Source organism: Canis lupus, chromosome 6 (genome assembly GCF_003254725.2).
Source record: "Canis lupus dingo isolate Sandy chromosome 6, ASM325472v2, whole genome shotgun sequence".
Lineage (NCBI taxonomy): Eukaryota > Metazoa > Chordata > Mammalia > Carnivora > Canidae > Canis > Canis lupus.
The window spans coordinates 52,731,180-52,751,986 of NC_064248.1; the positions used below are offsets into that span (position 1 = coordinate 52,731,180).

General features: G+C 38.5%; 1 protein-coding gene across 4 annotated transcripts in view; it reads right to left on the bottom strand.

Annotated features, from left to right (window-relative positions):
• PTBP2 (polypyrimidine tract binding protein 2) overlaps positions 1–18,158 on the bottom strand; it is a 77,995-nt gene extending 59,837 nt beyond the window's left edge. For 3 of the 4 annotated variants that reach the window (XM_025417544.3, XM_025417543.3, XM_025417542.3), the window contains exons 1-2: positions 18,005–18,157; positions 16,149–16,179 (exon numbers count right to left, since the gene is read on the bottom strand). In XM_025417544.3, coding sequence (XP_025273329.1) covers positions 16,149–16,179; positions 18,005–18,012 — 39 coding nt within the window. In that variant the 5' untranslated portion in view covers positions 18,013–18,157. Of the gene's footprint in view, positions 1–16,148; positions 16,180–18,004 lie in introns of all 4 variants that reach the window. The other variant, XM_025417541.3, reaches the window with a different exon arrangement.
• Positions 18,159–20,807: the final 2,649 nt, after the last annotated feature.

A 20,807-nucleotide genomic window follows, 5' to 3' on the forward strand; every position in this document is an offset into this window, starting at 1 on the left:
TCATACTATTTTTGTGTATCTTGAAAGTTTAATAATGAAGTTTAAAAAATAAAAATGAAAAAATTGACACAAATATATAGAAAGACATTTTGTGCTCAGGGATTGGGAAAATCAATACTGTTAAAGTGTTTATACTACACAAAGCAATCTACAGATTCAATGCAATCCCTATCAAAATTCCAACGGCATTTTTCACAAAATAGAACACAATCCTATTTGTATGGAACTGTGAAGGATCCCAAATAGCCAAAGAAATCTTGAAAAAGAACAAAGCTAGAGGCCTCACACTTCCTGATTTCAAACCAGTACTCAAAACAGGATGGCACGGGCATAAAAACTTGATACACAGATCAATGGAAGAGAAAAATATCCACACATACAGGGTCAATTAATTTATGACAAAGCAGCTAAAAACATACAATGGAGACACAACAATCTCTTCAGTAAAACAAAACAATCTCTTCAGTAAATGATGCTAAGAAAATAGCCACATGTAAAAGAATGAAACTAGACTACTACTTCACACCACACACAAAAATCAACTCAAAAGAAGTTAAATAATTGAATATAAAATCTAAAACCATAAAACTCCTAGAAGAAAATACAGGGATAAACTCCTCAACATTAGTCTAGGCAATGATTTTTTTGGATTTGACACCAAAAGCAAAGGCAACCTGAGGACCTACAGAATGGGAGAAAATATTTGCAAGTCATATACAATTGTCTCCTCTTAGCTATAATTTTAGTTACCCATGGTCAACCACATGATCCTTCTTCTGAAGTATTGTCAGAAGGTCGAAAGCATCCTAATCCTACATCACAATGTCTACATCATTCACCTCACTTTATGTCATCGCATAGCCATTTTATCTCATATCACAAGAAAGATGAGTACAGTGCAATTAGTCTGAAAGAGATCACATTCACCTAGCTATATAAAAAGTACTATTCTATTGTTATTAATCTCTTACTGTGCCTAATTTGTAAATTAAACTTTACCACAGGTATACATACAAGTAAAAAACAGCATATACATAGAATTAGATATTATTCAGTTTTAAGCATCCACTACAGATGTTGGAATGTACCCATGGGGGACACTAAGAGGATACTATGGTATATCCAAAATATACAATGAATTCATATGACTCAGGGTTGAAAAAATCTAATTAAAAATGGGCAGATGATCTGAATAGACATCTTTCCAAAGAAAAAAGGCTGATGGCCACTTGGTATGTAAGAAAGTGGTCATCATGTAAAAAAGTGGTCAACATCACGAATCATCAGAGTAATGCAAATTAAAATCACAATGGGGTATCTATCACCTCACACCTGTTATAATGGTTATTACAAAAAAAAAAAACAATAAATAAAAAGTATTTTATAAGAATGTAGGGAAAAGAGATCCCTTATTCACTACTGGTAGGAATGTAAACTGGTGCAGCCCCTATGGAAAACAGTAAAGGTTCTCCCCCAAATTTTTAAAAGTATAATTATATAATCCAGCAATCCCACTTCTGGGAATTTATCTGAAGGATATCACTATCTCAAAGATACCTGCATCCCCATGTTCAATGCAGAATTTACAACCAAGACATGGAAACTAACCTAAATGTCCATCAATGAATGAATGGATAAAGACAATGTGGTGTGGAATATTATTCAGCCATTAGGGAAAAAAAAAAACAAAAAACGGAAACCCTATCATTTATGACATGGATGGGCCTTGAGGGTTATTATACTGAATCCGATACAGAAAGACAAATACTACACATATGATCTCACTTATATGTAAAATCTAATTTTAAACAAAACCTAAATTTATAGATACAAAAAACAGATGGAAAGCTGCCAGAAGTAGAGGATGGACAAAAAGGGTGAAGGTGGTCAAAACATACAAACTTGCAGTTATAAGATAAATGAATCCTGAGGATGCAACATATAGCAGTTACTGTAAATAAAAATACTATATTGTACATTTCAAAGTGCTAATAAAAATCTTTAAAATTCTCATAACGAAAAAATTTTAATGTTATATTGTGATAGATATTAAATAAACTTATCTTGGTAATTGTTTCATAACATACACATATATCAAATCATTATGTGTACAAGTGAAACAAGAGTTATAGGTAAATTATAGCTCAACATAAAAAACAGAAAAAGAAGAACTTTAAAAACTTATTCTCAGGGATTCCTGGGTGGCGCAGCGGTTTAGCGCCTGCCTTTGGCCCAGGGCATGATCCTGGAGACCCGGGATCAAATCCCACGTCAGGCTTCCGGTGCATAGAGCCTGCTTCTCCCTCTGCCTGTGTCTCTGCCCCTCTCTCTCTCTCTCTGTGACTATCATTAAAGAAAAAAAAAAAAAAAAAAACTTATTCTCAAAAGTATCACCTAATCTTCCTTAATCTTGAACACATTTTTTAAACAAGAAAGTCAATGAGTTCAGGATCTAAAGTGTACTAAAAGACAAAATTAATCTAGTGTGAGAAAAAAAATGATAAAAACAGAGATTAAAGAATTATGGAAAAGCTGGTCTTTGTACAGACTAATAAAATAAGCTCTCTGACAAGAGAAATAAACAGAATATGAAGAGGAGAATTAAAAAATGTTATACAATTCTGAGAAATCTGAAGCCCAATAAAAACATGATTTTCAGGAAAACACTAAATAAACCAGTAACTTTGAAGGAAATTGAACTATTCAAAGTATCCCTCTTTTTTCACCCTTTACATATATGTGCTGCTTAAAATTCTTATGATATGTAGCAGAAATGATGCGAAGTACGTATGGTGCTGATTAACTTGGGTAAAGTCTCCGGTCATCTATTTTCCTTTTTGCCTAAAGCATTAAGCATAACCTCTATAATTAGAGAAAATATTACACAGAAAAACAGAGGTAAATTTTTCAAAAAAAAAACGTTATAGTTCTCTCCCTCTGAGTTCAAGTACTGCCATCTTATTTTATTGATAATGTAAATACTCCCCCCAATTATCTTATAAACTTAGTCAATTTAATCAAAACCCAAAGTGTCTTCATGGAACTCAGCCAATTGATCTTAAAATACACATGATAAAGAAAATGTCAAGACAATTTTGAAGAACATAGTTGTAAAAATCATTCCACAAGACTCCAAGACGCTACAGTAAATTAAGACACTGTGGAAAAGACAAACAATAAAACAGATAACCCAGAAATAGTTCCATGCATATATGGCAACCTGATAACAGACACTGCAGATTAGTGGGAAAATAAAACACGAACTATTCAATTAAGTTGGTACAAAGTTTGTTATCTGTAAGAGAAAAATATCATTAAACCTTTTCATATACTACACAAAACTTAAATTCCAGGAGGCCTTAAATGTGAAAAACAAACTTTCAAAACTTTCCAAATAAAATCTACTGTATCAAAACTTTCAAAATAAAATCTACTGTATTTAACACCCTGAGTTAAAGACCAATTTCTTAAGCCAAAACATAAAAATGATGTTAAATTTCCAACTTCTGTTCATCAATGCAAAAACAAAACAGCCACAGACAGGAGTTAACTATAGTACTTATAAGTAAAATGGCTTTAGTATCCACAATATATAAAAACCTCTAGGACATAGTAAGATTAAAAGCTACATTAAAAAGAAAATGAACAGACTATATGAACAGGTACTTAACAGAGAAGAAACATGAGTGAACTAAGAAAATGTATCATTCATACTCCGGGAATTCAAACTAAAACAAGATACCATTCACGTGTTCCTTAAACTGACAAAAAGTCCAACTATGCCAATTATCAGAGAAGATGGGCAGAAACAGGAATTCTCACACACTACTAGTAGAGTATAAATTAGCACAACCACTTAGAAATATAACATCAATATCCAATCAACTTGAAAACAGACACTAAAATCCAGTGATTCCAATTCCAGAGACATTTGAAAAGTGACTTTTATTGATATATGCAAAATAATACTCACAATTTATAACAGGAAAAAACTGGAAACCACCTCAATATTTGTCAATAGGGTTATGGTACACTTATATAGTCACATACCGTATGGCAATGAAAGTGAATGAGTTAGAGGCATATATAAAGTTAAAATAACAAAAATAATATTTAACAGGAAAGACAAGTTACAGAATACACACAGCATATGGCACATATACATAGTTTAAACATGTAAAACAAAACCATATATTGCTTAACATACAAAAACATAAATAACACAGTGAAAGTATAGACAGGAATGGCAAACACCAAATTCAAGAGTGGTTACCTGGGGAGGGCCTGGAGGAAAAGTATACAGAGGATGCAATGAACTGAATGTTAATGACCAACAAAATTCACATGCTGAAGTTGTAACTCCCAATGTCATGGTATTTGGAAATGGAGACTTCGGGAGATAATTAGGGTTAAATCAAGTCCAACCCTCCAAAATTCTACATTTAAAGACTCAAAGGAATCCTCCACAGAACCTTTCCTAACACTATTAAAATGAATTCACTTTGTGTCCTATTCTTTTACCTTTTCTCCTGGACTTCTTTTGGATTATGTGCCTTTCATTTTAGTCACCCTCATCCTCCAATTATTTTAGAAGGTATACACTCTACCCCTATTTTTACTGTACAATTTTAAAATTTACCTTACAATTTAAGACGTAAACTTAATCTGATTCATTTTGGACCTGAAATTTCTATCCTCCGGATTGGTACTGTCCAAAAGAAATGTAAGATGTACAACACAATCTTATAAATGTTGTAGTAACCATATTTTAGAAATTAAAAAGAAAAGGATACAAAAATATTTTATTTAATCCAAAATATTATCAACATGTAATAGGTATAAAAATTATATTCTTTTTTTATCATACTAGTAAGTCTTGGAAATTTATGTGCACTTTATTTTATTTTATTTTTTATTTATGATAGTCACAGAGAGAGAACGAGAAAGAGGCAGAGACACAGGCAGAGGGAGAAGCAGGCTCCATGCACCGGGAGCCCGAAGTGGGATTCGATCCCGGGTCTCCAGGATCACGCCCTGGGCCAAAGGCAGGCGCCCAACCGCTGTGCCACCCAGGGATCCCTTATGTGCACTTTACAATTGGAGATTAGTTTAGACTAGTCACAGGTCAAGTGCTCAATACTATAAGGGACAACACAGCTTAAGAATACTAGAATCATCAGACCTTAAACATCAATTACTCAACTACTCTCTTACATGTTATTATGATTTAATATTTTTATTTCTATTTTTTAAACCCCAAATCAAACAATCATTGCCATTACTTTCTTAGTTAATAACATCAATAATTAACCTTACCCATAAACCTATCAATTTCTTGGTTAACCTTGTTTTTCCTACCTCAAACCTCCTTCCTGGAGTTACCAGTATTCTTTCTAAAGTACAACCTCTAGAAATTCTTCGATGGGTCTGTTGATAAATTTCCCCAACTGTCTTTTTTTGGGGAGAGGAAAGGGAAGAAGGGTTTCTGAAAATGTCACTATTTTATTTTTCTCTTTAAGTGACAATTTAGCTGACTATATAATAATAGGTAGTTATTTTCATTCAACACTTTGAAGATACTATTCCACTATCTTCTGGACTCCTATGCTGAAGAAGCATATTGTCTCTCTAGTTCTTATTCTTTCTTAGGAAATACGATTTTTCTATGGCTGCTTTATAGAACCTCTCTGTGTCTGGTCGTCTGCTCTTTCACTGTGATGTACATGTACCTAAGTTTTCCTGTGCATCCTAAATCTAAGAATTCATGAGGTTCATCAATTTTGGAAAAATATGACTCTTAAACTTTCATATTCTACTTCTCTGCAATATTTAGTTTCTCTTTCTGACACCCTAATTAGGTACTTCTTATAATTTCTTTTCCTTTCCTCCATCTTTTACCCCTTCTACTATTTTCATCTCTTTGTTGCTCTGTTAAACAGAGTAATTTTTATCTTTCAGTTCACTAATTCTATCTTTAGTGTTATCTGACTAGCTATTTTTAACATGGACTCCAGGCTCTCTTAAAAACTAATATACACTTGAGGGGGCTCTGCTGGCTCAGCTAGAAAAACATGCAACTCTTGATTTCAGGGTCCTGACTTTAAGCCCCACACTTAAACACAGAGATCACTTAAAAAAAAAACAAAAACTTTTTTTTTAATTATGTACACTTGAAACTAGTAATACTGTATGTTAAATGCACTTCAATAAAAAAATTTAACTTTTAAACAATAAAAAAATGGTCTCTAATACCTACATAAAAAACTATATTATTTGGCATCCACTGAGGTGTTCCTTCCAAATCAGGTGTATAAAGAGCTATAGTAACACCATGCATGATCATCATTTGAGCACTTATATATCATTCTACACAAAATATAACTAGTTACTCTACGTAATCTTTAAAATGACTTTTGAAGTAGATCCTATTAAGTCCATTTTAAAATTTGTTCAATTAAGGGTGCTGAGTGGCTAGTTGGTTAAGCATCTGCCTTCAGCTCAGGGCATGATCCCAAGGTCCTGGGATCCAGCCCCCTGCATGGGGCTCCCTGCTCGGCAGGGAGCCAGCTTCTCCCTCTTCCTCTGCTGCTTCCCCTGCTTGTTCTGTCAAATAAATAAATAAAATATTTAAAAATATAAAAATTAGTTAAAACTAAAGCTCAGAAATTACCTTCAATGTTATAGAGGTCAAACCCTAGCCTGCTAGCAAATTCTGAATCACATGTTCTTAATTTGACAAGACATTCATCGAAAACCATTCTTGTCCACCATCAAAAATTTCAAGTTACATTAAATTTTAATACTGTGTTTCCATTATGCAAATTTTAAGTGAACTTTAAGATACACTTCTTTTATATATCCTTTAAGAACACTGAAGAACAGATGTTTACAAGCAGGCTATGCTGAGCACAAACAAGGTGAAAGAAGTTATTACAAGAAACATTGAGAATAACATCACACACACACACACACACACACAAATCAAACAGCAATGTCTTCTAGTGGAAAAACATACTACCACTTATAAAATATTACCAAAAACAAACAAAAAAAGAATATGATAGTCTCTAGATCCAACATCAATGACACATGAACATTTTAAATGACAACATCAGAACACAATGAATAGACAGAGACGGGGGGGGGGGGGGGGGGGGGGGACACAACTCTATAGGACCAACAAGTTTTCTTCAAAAACAAAATACAATGTAAAACAAAATGAAACCCACAGGAGTGAAAGAACTTAACATATTAAAAGAACTAAAACAGGCATATCATTCTATTGAATGTGTTCATCTTATTTGATCCTGATCTCCCCCTTCCACAAAAAAAAAAAAAAAAAAAAAAAACCTGCAAAAATTCTATGATTTTATGACAATTAAAATTTTAACACAAATTTGGTATTTGGTAACATTAAGGAATTGTTCATTTTTTTGGACATCCTAATATTATTGTGTTTATTTTTCTAGGAAAAAAAAAGAGACAGAACCCTTATCTTTTAGAGACACACCAAAACATTTACAAATAAAATAATAATACAGGGGTGCCTGGTGGCTCAGTCAGTTAAGCATATGGCTCTTGATTCAGCTCAGGTTATGACTTCAGGGTTGTGAGATTCCCCGACTCAGTGTGGAGCCTGCTTAAGATTCTCCTTCTCCCTCTCCCTACCTGATGGTATACTCTCAAAAAAAAAAAAAAAAAAAATATATATATATATATATAAATTCTAATTATAATAAAACTTAAAAATTAAAAAAAAAAAAAACAGTATTTGCAACTTTTCCCAAAACAATACAGGAGAAAAGTAGAGTGGATATCACAAATTTTAGCAATGGTATACTGATGATTGTTAGGATTAAGTGCCCAATGATAACTATTCATGGTATTTATATTTATTCATGGTAACTATTGTCTTCTTCTACGTTCAAAATTCACAAGTTATAAAAGGAATCATTCCTCAAAAACATTTATTTCGTAAGCTTTTGTGACACTTTATTACTTCTAAAGTAAAAATATTACTTACCCACATTAGCCCTTAATGCAATATGTCTAAAACTAAATTAAGAAAGCTATGATACTTCAGCAACACAGAACAAATAAGAGATTAAGATATAACATTTACAGATACTCATTATTCTAATTCACAGCACTCCATATAATACCACAGCCAATCCTTTTGGAACTTATTCTCCAAATTCCAAAAACAGCATAACAGTAGGCTACTTTTATATATGGGGACTTACAGTTATATAGAATAGTGCCTACACGATGAAATACAAATTTGATAACCTGCACTTAAGGCCTTCTACAACCTATCTGCCATCTTCTCTTTCTCTCATATCCATATACAAACCCATATATAAACCTACCAACACAAAAGCTATTCATTGGTTGTGATTTTGTGCCACCCATCAACACAACTTTGGCCATATCATTCCCTCAACATATACTACTCACTCCTCCCAAACTGTTTACCATACATATGTCACAAGTCACTACTTTTGTGAAGTCTACTCTGATCCTTACCAAACTAATCTCTCCTATTGAGGCCAAATGGCACATGCTTAAATCTTGTGTTCTTATCTCTTCATATGAAGTTCTAAAAGATACAGCTCTTTTGTATCTCCAGTAAAAAGGAAGAATGCTGTGAAATAAAATTGGTGTTTATCTTTTTACTGATAAATGGCTGAGATTATAAGCATACTGAAGCCAGAGACTCTTGAGGAGTCATTAAATTATTTACTGAGTAAGGTATAATCCATGGTGGAGGAGCACTAAAACAAATAAGGTCCCTACCTCTACACTCAAGGAGCATATATTCTCAGTCTTTGAATTACAAGTTAACAATGTTGTCACTTAACAGACACACTAAAAATGCCTTCAACTTGAAATTCTGATACAAATACCTAAGGATGCATGTGCATGCTATACACGTGTGTGTGTATATATATATATATATATATATAGCATTTTAAGAAATAGAAGAATCTAAAAACCTGAGCAAAGCATTTTTAATAACACACCTATTATAAACAACCAGTTATGTTCAATCGTTACAAAAAAAGTAAGAGCATTATTTCATTACAACTATCTAAAAAGCCAATGTTGGTAAATTCAATACCTATAGCAAAATTTAAACAGTAAAGTTCAGCAATTTACAACCAGTGCTTTCAAAAACACTAATGAAATCCAAGTTGGAAAATGCTAACAACTTATTGTAACAACTATGTCCTTTATTAATTATCCAGTTTTAAAGGCTTCATTTAGTTAGTTTACAAGAAAACTACTACAATTTTCACTATTTAAAACATCTATCCAAAGAGTTAATATTTCAACATACTGAGTTATCATCTAGAATTACTATGCAATCACTTCATGCATTTGTTTTCCTAAGGCCAATTATTTTGCAAAGATTTCGCAGTGGAAAATGGTTAAGGGTATAGAAAGAAACCCTGAAATTAATTACAAATCACAAAGAATGTAAAAAAACATTTTAAAGAGATGCAACAAACCTCTTATTAAAAATTCACGAATTTCCTTTTATGCTCTCACTAAGCTAACCAAAAAGAAAGGAGTCTAAAATCAATGGAGTAACTACAGCAAATTTATAAAGATAACAAAAAAATGAAATTTCAACATATCCTAAAGCTCTAAAATTTGGATATTCTGTATGTAGTATAAATCAACATTAACTTAAGACCTAGTTGTGAAACTATACTTTTTCTGTATAATCACGTTTAATCTTCAAAACTATTATAATCCCATTTAAAAGATAAAACTGAAGCTAAAAATGTTTCAAACTAAAAAAATAAATTATACTTAATATAAATAAATCTATATACCTAAAACTACGTGAAAAACCTCAAATTCAAAGAATGTAAGAAAATGTACCTACAATGAATCTACCACTTTTTACACAGAAATCTAACAGAGATGATCATTAAAATAGGTCAGGTATAGAGAGGTAGTTCATAGGGCAAGAAATTTAAAACTCTCAAATTCTTAAAATCTCAACCATTTCAAAATATAAACTATAAAGCACCTTTTTAGCCTATAATTAGCTAACATTCTAAATTTTTATAAAACCCAGAAATGGGTAAAGATGTAGAGAAACAGGCACTCCCATATCCAGTTGTGGAAAACAAATTAGTGAAGAATCCTTTTGCCAATGTGGTTTTCATAAACTTTGTAATTGTGATTTCACTTGACACCGCATTTTTACTTCCATTGTAAATATTCCCAGTCTGTAACTGTAAACTGGAATCAAACCATAACGCCACCAAAGTAGGAACTATATTGCAGTGTGTCCATATGACAAAGAATGAAGCAGATGTAAAACTGCAGACCACATTATGTAATTTTCTAAAAAAGGAAAAAAATAGATGGACTTCTACCTCCAGGCAAGGTGATGTAACACACACCAGTTTACCCTATTAAAAGAACTTAAAAAAAAAAAAAATCACACCTGATGTACATAACAATGGTTTTCAAAACCAGTGAACATCAGACAATGATGGACATTGATCCCTGAAATTCAAAAAACAAATGAATGAGTCCATGACTGCCTCCAGCTTAGTCTCAAGAGAGAAAGACCGGGCCATGGCACAGCTCTGGCCATGGCACAGCTTGGGTGGAGAAAACGGCCAAACTTCAAAACTCCCTAAGTAAGAGGACAGGAGTCCAACGAGACCAAAATAAGTAGTTTCTACAGCAAAATACCAAAGAGAGTTGCACAGAGACAACTCTGGGAATCTGTAAAGAATCCTCCCCCCCGCCGAGGGATCCCTGGGTGGCTCAGTGGTTTAGCGCCTGCCTTTGGCCTGGGGCCTGATCCTGGAGTCCCGGGATCAAGTCCCATGTTGGGCTCCCTGCACTCTGCCTGTGTCTCTGCCTCTCTTTCTCTCTCTCTCTGTCTCTCATTAATAAATAAATAAATCTTTAAAAAAAAAAAAAAAAAGAATCCCCCCTGAATATTCAATGTATACAGATAACTATACTATGGGTAATACAGAAGATGGATCCTAGTCCGGGAATCGTATACTGCATCAGGCTCCCAGTGAGGAGCCCGCATCTCCCTCTGCCTATGTCTCTGCCTCTCTGTGTCTCTCATGAATGAATAAATAAGATATTTTTTAAAAAAAGGTAATTGGCTGTTTCAATAAACAAACAATAGAATTTATAACATCTACGGAAGATGTATAACAATAGCACAGATGCCAAGAGAGGAGAAATAAAGTATTCTAATACTCACATAATTTATGTGAAGTGGCATAAATACTCCTTGAGGGAAGACTACGGTTAAGTTAAAGATCTATGCTACAACTCCTAAAAACAGCCATTAATATAACAAAGAATCACAAGCTAATCAACTAACAAGACATATAATGGAATTAAAAAAGTACCTATGCAAAAAAAGCAGAAAAAGGGAAGAACACAAGGCATAAATAGAAAAACAGCAAAATCGTTTTAAAATGCTATTAGTCAAAAGAAGGGGGTGTAAGTTGGATGTAAAAATCAAATTCCAACTTGATGCTATACACAAAAAACATACTTGTGCGTGTCAAAATTTAAGAAATGCTATGAAAGCTGTACTTAAAAGGGAAACACCTAGCATTAAGCCTCTATGTTAGAAAAGGTATGTCAATGACCTCAAGCTTCAACATAAATTGAAAAAAGAACTAAATGCAAGCAGAAAATAAAACAGATAGAAACAGAACATTCAGAGAAACCAAAAGCTGATATTTAGAGAACATTAATAAAATAATCTCTAGCTAAAGTGACAAGGAAAAAAGAGAAAAGACAAATCGTAGGTATCAGCAATGAGAGGAGTGACATCACTACAGATTCTACAGACATCAATAGTATAAAAAGGTAGTCTCACAAACAACTCTATGCAAATGGAAGAAATGGACTAACTCTATGGGAGGTACAAATTATCAAAGTTCACTTAAGAACTAGATAACCTGGGATGCCCAGGTGGTTCAGTGGTTGGGCATCTGCCTTTGGCTCAGGGCAAGACCCTGGAATCCCTGGATCCAGTCCCCCATCGGGCCGCCTGCACAGAGCCTGCTTCTCCTCTCCCTCTGCCTATGTCTCTGCCTCTCTCTGTGTGTGTGTCTCTCATGAATAAATTTTAAAAAATAATAAAAAATAAACAGAAAAAATAACCTGAATAGTCCTGTATCTATTAAATAAATTAAACGTGTCATTTAAAACTTCACAAAGAAAATAAACATCAGGCCCACACAACTTCACTGGTGAATTGCCCCAAACATTTAAGAAATAAAGAATATCATTTAGGGGTTCACCCTCATATAAGGGACAAAGATACCTGCTCTCATCACTTCTACTCAGCACTATACTAGATGCCACAGGCAGGGGAAAAAAATGGTATTAAGATAAAAAATGAAGAAATAAAATAAGCAGTCTATGTAGAAAATCTGATGGTATCTACAAAAAGCTACTAGATCTAACAAGTGAGTTTGGCAAGAGTGAAGAACACAAGAAAACATGCAAAAAACTGTAGTAGTTCCTTACACTAATAACCGGAAACATTTTTTTTTACTTCATTTTTTTTTAAAGGTTTTATTTATTTATTCATGAGAGACACAAAGAGAGGCAGAGACACAGGCAGGGGGAGAAGCAGGCTCCCCCCATAGGGAGCCTGCTGCAGAACTCGATCCCAGGACCCCAGGATCACGACCTGAGCCAAGGGCAAACATTCAACCACTGAGTCACCCTGAACTCAGTGGAGTTCCTGGTGCCCCCTGGAAACTTGAGATTTTTAAAACAACATCATTTACAATAGCACCAAAAAACACAAAAAAGGGATAAATCTAACAAAAATGTACAAAAACTGTACAATGAAAATTAAACACTGCTAAAAGAAATCTTTTAAGATCTAGGTAAACGGAGAGATATAATTGTTTGTGAGTGGAAAAACTCAAGATTGTTAGGACGTCAATTTGCCTCAAATTGTTTTATATATTCAAGTTAATTCCAATAAAATCCTAGCAAGCTTTTTTGTAGAAACTGACTCTTATTAAAAAAAAAAAAAAAAAAAAAAAAACACAGTACTAAGTTGTTTTTCAAAACAACTTTGAAAAAGAACAAAGAGGACCATGACTGCTTGATTTCAAGACTAAAGTCATCATAATTAACACAGTTTGTTTTTGGCATCTAGATGGATAAAAATGGGTCAGTGGAAAAGGATACAGTACAGAAATAGAATCATATATACATAGTTGATTTTTGACAAAGGTGCAAAGCCAATTCAATGACAAAGGATAGCCTTTTCAACAAATGGTCCTGGAAGTTTAAATCCATATACGAAAACAAAAAATGTTGACTTATAGTTTGCACTGTCTTAAAAAAAAAATGAACTAAAAAAAAAACTTAAATGCAAACCCAAAAACTGTAAAACTTCTATTAGAAAAACCAAAAGAGAAAAAAATCTTTGTTAGGCAAATTTGGCTTAGAAATGAGCCATACAACATAAAATTGGTAAACTTCAGTTCTTCAGAATTAAAAACTGCTGTTCTTCAAAAGACACTATCGAGACAATGAAAATACAAATGGTAGAAAATATTAACCATATAACTGATAAAAGACTTATAGCCAGAATGAAGACTTAAGACTCAACAGTAATCCAATTTAAAAAGTGGGCAAGAGATATAGACACACTTCATCAAAGATGATATACAGCTGGCAAAAAGAACATGAAAAGATAATTAACATCACAGACATAAGAAATGCAAATTAAAACCACAGGAGATTACCACTTCACACCTACGAGAATGCCTACAGCCAAAGGCAATCTCAAGGATTGGAGAGGATGTGGAAGGACTGGACATCTCATACCCTTTTGGTAGCAATGTAAAATAATACAACCATTTTGGAATATGGTCTGGAGTTTCTCAAAACTTTAAAAAAGTTAATAGCATATGCATACCAAACGATCCAGTCATTCCAATCAAAGGTATTTCCCCAAGAGAAATGAAAAGTTCACACAAAGACTTTTACAAGGATGTTCACAGTAGCTTTATTTACAATAGTCAAAAACTGGAAACAACCCAAGAGTTGAATGGATAAACAAATTGCTGTATATCCATAAAATGTAATACTACTAAGCAAGAAAAAATAGACTATTGATAGATAACATGAGTAAATCTCAAAATAATTAAAGTAAGTGAAATAAAACCAAAGAGGTACATCCTGACTCCCTTAAAATTCTAAAAAATGCAAACTGACCCTACAGTGACAGAGAGAGGATCAATTGTTGTTTGGGGAAAGACAGACAGGAGGAAGGGATTACCAAGGGGCAAAATGATACTTCTGGGGGTGATAGACATGATCTTCATTATGGTAATGATCTCATAGGTGTATTCATATGTCCAATAATAAGTGCAGTTTATTTTATGTCAAATTTTCTCTCAATAAAGCTATCTTTTTAAAAAAAGGCAAGTAGTGAGCCAGTACACATGGTATTTGTGGAAAACCCATTTGTGTAAATAAGCAAGGATGCTAATATTTGATAATATACAAACCTAAAAAACACTTCAGGAAAAAAATGCACCAGAAAAAATTTAACGTAATTACCTCACCTGAGAAACAGGACTGGGACTCAGTGAGAAATACTTACCACTATGAATTTTAACCAGGCACATTAAAAGAATATATATACATATGAAAACTTAATTACTTATACACAGGCATGACTCCAAAGCAAAAATTATTAACCACCATCTTAGAAAAGTCCGCAAAACAAAACTTCAGTTATTCAAACTTTTATATTAAAAAATGGATTAAAAAAAAACGGCTGGCAATTATTTTTACATTGTTTTCCAATTTTTTTCTCCTCTACTAATATATAGAAAACTGTTAAACCAATAAACCATAACTGGACATCTGATTCTCTGTCTCATTTCTGTCAGCCTACTCCTGGTGGCTCTTATCAGTTCGTTCTCTCCATACTTACATCATTCATTCATTTATACAAAATTACAGAGGATATCTATTTTAATGGTAATTTTACATTCTATATTCTGCACTCATGAACTATTCCCAATTTCAAACCCTGCAACTACTTCAACTTAGAAAATATCACTGCCAAGTAAGATTGCCTTCCCCAGAAAAAGCTCACTCTCTCTCCCCTGATCTATGTAATATGAACTCAACAAATAAGACTAAATATCAAGTATGAACAAATATTTAGTAAGGCAGAAAAAAGAAAATACAAAATATCTCCTTAGGATATTCTAAGGAATATCACATTGTTGTAGATGAAATTTTAAGAATTCCAAAAAATATTGTCAACAGTCACTACCACTATGCTAAGAACATAGCCTCCCAAGACTATTCATACTTGAAAGGGGGAAACGTCATTGCATCAACAAGTTATTTGTGTATTAGGCCTAAAAGATGTGCCAGGTCTGAAAATTTTTAAAAAACCAAAGAACCATGCCCCAACACAGCAGACAGGTTTGCAAACAAAAATTTTGACATAGTACACTGTTAAAATGTGCAAGGATTCAAGGAAAAGGCCAAAGCATTAGAAGGAAGATCTAAATAAGTAGTTTTCCTGGCCAAAAAGTGAGGAAAGATTCCAAATGATCTGTACCACAAGGCCTATTTTCCTTTAATGGAAAAGACAAACCAGCTCTTAACTTCTGACTCTAATTTGAAGCTAATTGCCTAAACAAATTTCTTTTAAGGATCAAGATAACGGATTGTTAATGTGGCTCATTATTGAAATACATAGTTTAGTCTTCACAATTAAAAGTACAAAAAAATATTAGATTAATAAAATCACACGATTTTGGTCAAATCACTTATCTATTTAAAATCGTAATCTCTCCTCAAAAAACTGAGCTATTATTTATATATTCTCAAAGTTCTATATCCGAAAGCATTTTTCATTCCCTGAACAGCACTCATACCTACTTTAAGATGTTATTCTCACAGACTGCCTTTCTAAAAAAAACTTAGTTTTTGTCCATTTAGATTATCAACTACATAATCCAACTCTTGAAATTAAACACTTCACTTTTGTTAATTGTAACTTACAAAAGTTAGCTGAAAATTTCCACTAATGATAACAGTAGATTGAGTAATTCAGTTTTCATTAGTTTCAAACAATTTTTTCGTACCTTCACGCCAACTGCAACCTCAGTGACAATTCTGTAAAGAAAGAAAAAAAAGTTTCAGCCTCGTTGTTCTAAGGATCACTGTTGGGCTCTAAAACTTTTTCAGAGTAGTTCATCATTAATAAATCCTCCAGTCACCATGCATATGGAAAACAAATAGAGAGATGGTCAACGACACTTCGGTCTTGTGGAAAATTGCTTTCAAACCTGAGATGAAAGTCGCTGAACTTTTGGTATTGTTCCCACGACCCTTATCTACCAAAAAGAACAAAAACTCCAAACACTGTGGTGCCATTTCTGCCAAGCTTTACACTTAAGACTAGTAATGGAAGACTTAAACCAACTCTTCAGCTATCTTGATAGACTCAGGGAACATGAACTCCACTGCCAAGTCTAGTCACCAGTTTCCAGGTTTCTCTGGAGGAATAGTGAACTTCTCTAGATCTACGTTTCACTGGAAAACAATGTCTAAACAACCTCTGGGGTGAAGTCTGTTACTCTAACTTTGGTATGTCCTTCCCTCGATGTGTCTTAAAAAACACTAAACTCCACGAACATTTAAAATAAACTCGTATTTTACTTGGCTCTCCGTATGTTGCCACGGATTCTACTCCAGGGGCTTTCTGAACGACCCGCTTCAAGCCCCGGGCAGGGCTGCGGACGGCGGCGCGGTCGCCCAGCACCGCCCCCGCGGGCCCCTCAGACGCCGAGCGCCGGAGACCCCGGAGACCCCGGAGACCCCGGAGACCCGGGCCGGGCCGCCTCCCCGCGCCGCGGCCTCGCCTCGCTCAGCGGCACTGCGCCTCCTCGGCCTTTCAGAGTCGCCGCACGGTTCCGGCTCGGGTGGTGTTTGGTTTTTTGTTTTTTTGTTTTTGTCTTTTGCAGTTGTTTTTTGTTTGTCCAGAAACTGGTCAAAGTGACTTAAAAAAAAACGGCCCTGGGTGGGTGGACCGGGGGCTCTCGTTCCTGCCATGGCTGCTGGCCTCTGCCCGTGTGACTGAGGTCGACCGCAAACACTCGGGTTTTCAGACGATTTCGTTTCTGGGCCCTTCTGCCAAGCCTGGAACGTCCTCAGGCCCCCACAAAAAGGCTTTTTTTCTTTTCTTTCGGTCTCCCGCCCCCACCACCAGACTCCAGTGAAAACAAAGGAGTATGACATCTGCCTTCCCCCTTCCTCCCGCCGCCGCTCGGCCTCCCCGCCCCCCCACCCCCCGCTCCCGCCACCGGCATCTCCCCCAGCCAGGGCGGGCCGGGGCGGCCGGAGGGGGGAGGCAGGCCGCGGAGGCCGGGGGGAGCCGGGGGGAGCCGGGGGGAGCCGGGAGGCCGGGGAACCGGGGCGGGCCGGGGGGGCCGGGAGGGGGAGGGAGGCCGGGGGGCCGCGGAGGCCGGAGGCCCGGGGAGGCCGGAGGGACCGGGGGGGGGGGGGGTGGGGGGCGGCCGGGGGTCACGCCGTTGCCTCCCCTCTCGTCTCCCCCGGCCGCCCCCCCACAGGCCTCGCTCCCGCCGGCGCGGCCGCCCGGGGCCCGGGTCCGGCTCTCGGATGGAAATGGCTCCCGGAGGGGGCAGGGCCGGGCCGCCGCCGCGGGGCCCCCACCCCACCCCCGCCGGGGCCGCCGCTCGCGCCGTCGCCCCCCGCAGCCCCGCCGCCGCCCCGGCCTCCGAGCCCGCTTTCTTCCCCGGTTCCCGAGCGGAGCCGCCGGGGGAAGCGGAGGGAGGGGTGTGTGCGATGGGGCGGGGGTTGGGTAACGGCAGCCCGGCCCTGGGAGGGGCCGCCCGCGGGGTCCCCGCCGACCCCGGCCCGGGCGGCAGGACGGCCCGGCGCCCCGCTCACACACCTCCTCGCCGGCCGCACTACGTACCCGTCCATTGCCGAACCGGACAAAGCTTCGCTCACAGGAACCGAGCCACGCAGCCAGCGAGACACACAAGCGGCGAGAAAATGGCGGCCGGGGCCCGACGGAAATTGCCGAAGGTGCCGGAGCGCACGGGGCAGCGCGCGGCAGCGGCGGCGGCGGAAAGAGCCGAGCGCGCCGGCGCCCGGCGGCGGGAGGCGAGCGGCGGGGCGCGGGGCCGAGGGGGAGTGGGCGCCGCCGCCGTCGCTTCCTCCGCGCCGCCGCGCGCCGGGCCTCCGCCCCCGGGGCCCTCCGCCCTCGGGGCCCGCGCTGCGGCCGTGGAGCGCCGCGGCCCGCCGTCCCCTGCGCGCGCCCCCGCGGAGCCCCCGCGGAGCCCGCGGAACCCCCGGGGCGGCTCCTCCGCGCAGCCTCGGCGCCCGGCGCGCTGCAGCCCCGGGGAGGCCCTGGACGCGGGGCTGCCCCCAGGCCGCCTCCGCTCTGGGCCGCGAACCTCGTCCCCTGCGGCCGCCCCGCACCTATTTGCTCCAAGGGGGGGCGGAGGAGAAAAAAAACAACACACACACACACACACACACCCGCAACCCACAACTATTTTATGGCTTTCCTCTTACGCCATCTTTTCCTCGCAGCCCCTCTCCACCCTCCGCACCGGAACCCCCTTGCCCCGCTACGCCCCGCTACGCGGGACCGTGCGGGAGCGGACGCCGGCACGTGCGGCCCAGCCCGCGGAGGGTGCGACGCCCCCCCCCCCCCCCCCCGGCTGATGACTGGGGGCCCTGTAGGAAAAAGGGTCACAGGGCCCGGAGGGAGAGGAAGGCAAGACCAGCCCGGTGGCGAAGACCAGATGGGGATCGTCCACCCTTCGGTGCCTGGAGGGGGAGACGGGGGAGTGCAGTGACACCTCGGTCCTGTCCTTACCGCTGGTTCTGGTTAGAGACCGCTACGATGGGCCGCACAAACCGACTCCCTTCCCTATGTATCTCAGGGCTCTCCGTTTTAATTCGAATACCCTATTGGGCCTTTAGTACGTTTTTCAGAGGTTCAACGAAATTTGGACAAGCGTCCATTCTGTGGAGTTTGCTTTTGCCACCAATTTACCCTCTCCTCCATCTGTCCCCCCCAACCACGACACAGACACAAATGTGCTCGCAGTCCTGGGAAACGAAAAATATTCCCTATTTTCCCTCCAGTTACTCCCAGGTGTCTAGTGCGGGTCTTCCTCTACACCCTTCCTGCAATCCTCTCGCGTCTTTTACGAAATGGAATTTCGCTGTACTCAATGGTAACTTTATGTATGATTCATAACATTATTTTTAAGGTGAGCAGATCTTAAAGAGCATCTTGTCCAAATATTTTGCCATAGAACGCTTCAAAGCACACAAATATTAGACATTTTTGGCCTACCTTAGGGGTTGGCAGTCCTTAAAAATAGCTATTTCCCACGACGCCTTCCCTGTGTCTTCACCATTGACTTACAATACAGAAAGGACCCATTGTCAGTGCCATTAATAATCACTTTTCACTTGTTTGTGGTCTTGTACATGTATTGTCCCTCCATAATTAATATGTAAGTTCCCAAAGGGCAGGAACCATAGCATAATTTTCTGTATTCTCCACATTGACTCAATCAATATTGATTGATTGGCAAAGGCAAACCGTCTTATGAGGGGAAGCTTGTCCTTAGGTGCCAAAAGAAATTACAATATTCGCAAAAACACAGTTTTTTCTACTTTTTCTCCCAACAAACTATAAGACTATGAACAGGGGCGCCTAATTGGCTCAGTGGTTGAGCGTCTGCCATTAGCTCAGGGCATGATCCCAGGGTCCTGGGATGGAGCCTCACAGCAGGCTTCCTCTGCCTATGTCTCTGCCTCTCTCTGTGTGTGTCTCTCATGAATAGATAAATAAAATCTTTAAATTAAACAAAAAAGAGGGATCCCTGGGTGGCTCAGCAGTTTAGTGCCTGCCTTTGGCCTAGGGCGTGATCCTGGAGTCCCGGAATTGAGTCCCACGTCAGGCTCCCAGCTGGAGCCTGCTTCTCCCTCTGACCGTGTCTCTGCCTCTCTATCTCTCTGTCTCTCATGAATAAATAAATAAAATCTTTAAAGAAAAAAAAAAAAAAGACTGAACAAACAATAGTCAATACGCTTGCTTATGTAAACCCACCACCATCTAGAAAAGATTTAAGATTCTTTACAAGACACGTAAAATACTAGATAAAATAGCAAAAACAAGAGAGAATAAGTATGACAAAAGACAAAAATATAATATGGAGTCAGGAATGAGGCCAATGCAACAATGTATATCACAAAAGCATGTTGATTAAAAACTAGGTTCAAATTTGAGCTCTTTCATTTAGCAGCTGTGTGACATTAGGCATGTTCATTAACCTCTCCAGGAAAAAAGTTTCCATTACTGAAAAGAGCGGGATTAAAAATAGGGCCTTCGGGCAGCCCGGGTGGCTCAGCGGTTTAGCGCCACCTTCAGCCCGGGGTGGGATCCTGGAGACCAGGGATCAAGTCCCATGTTGGGCTCCCTGCATGGAGCCTGCTTCTCCCTCTGCCTGTGTCTCTGCCTCTCTCTCTATGTCTCTCATGCATGAGTAAATAAAATCTTTAAGAAACATAGAGACTTCATCCTAGATGGTTGTGAGGTCTAAATGGCTTGATGGATGTAAAGCACCTCTCTAGTTCAGTGGTGGGTTACAAGTAAATATTCAATAAAGGGTGCTATCATCATACTTATTATTTTTGTTATTAACTATTATTCACTTGACAAAAATCTGGCAACAAATTTAGCTCTTGGATTG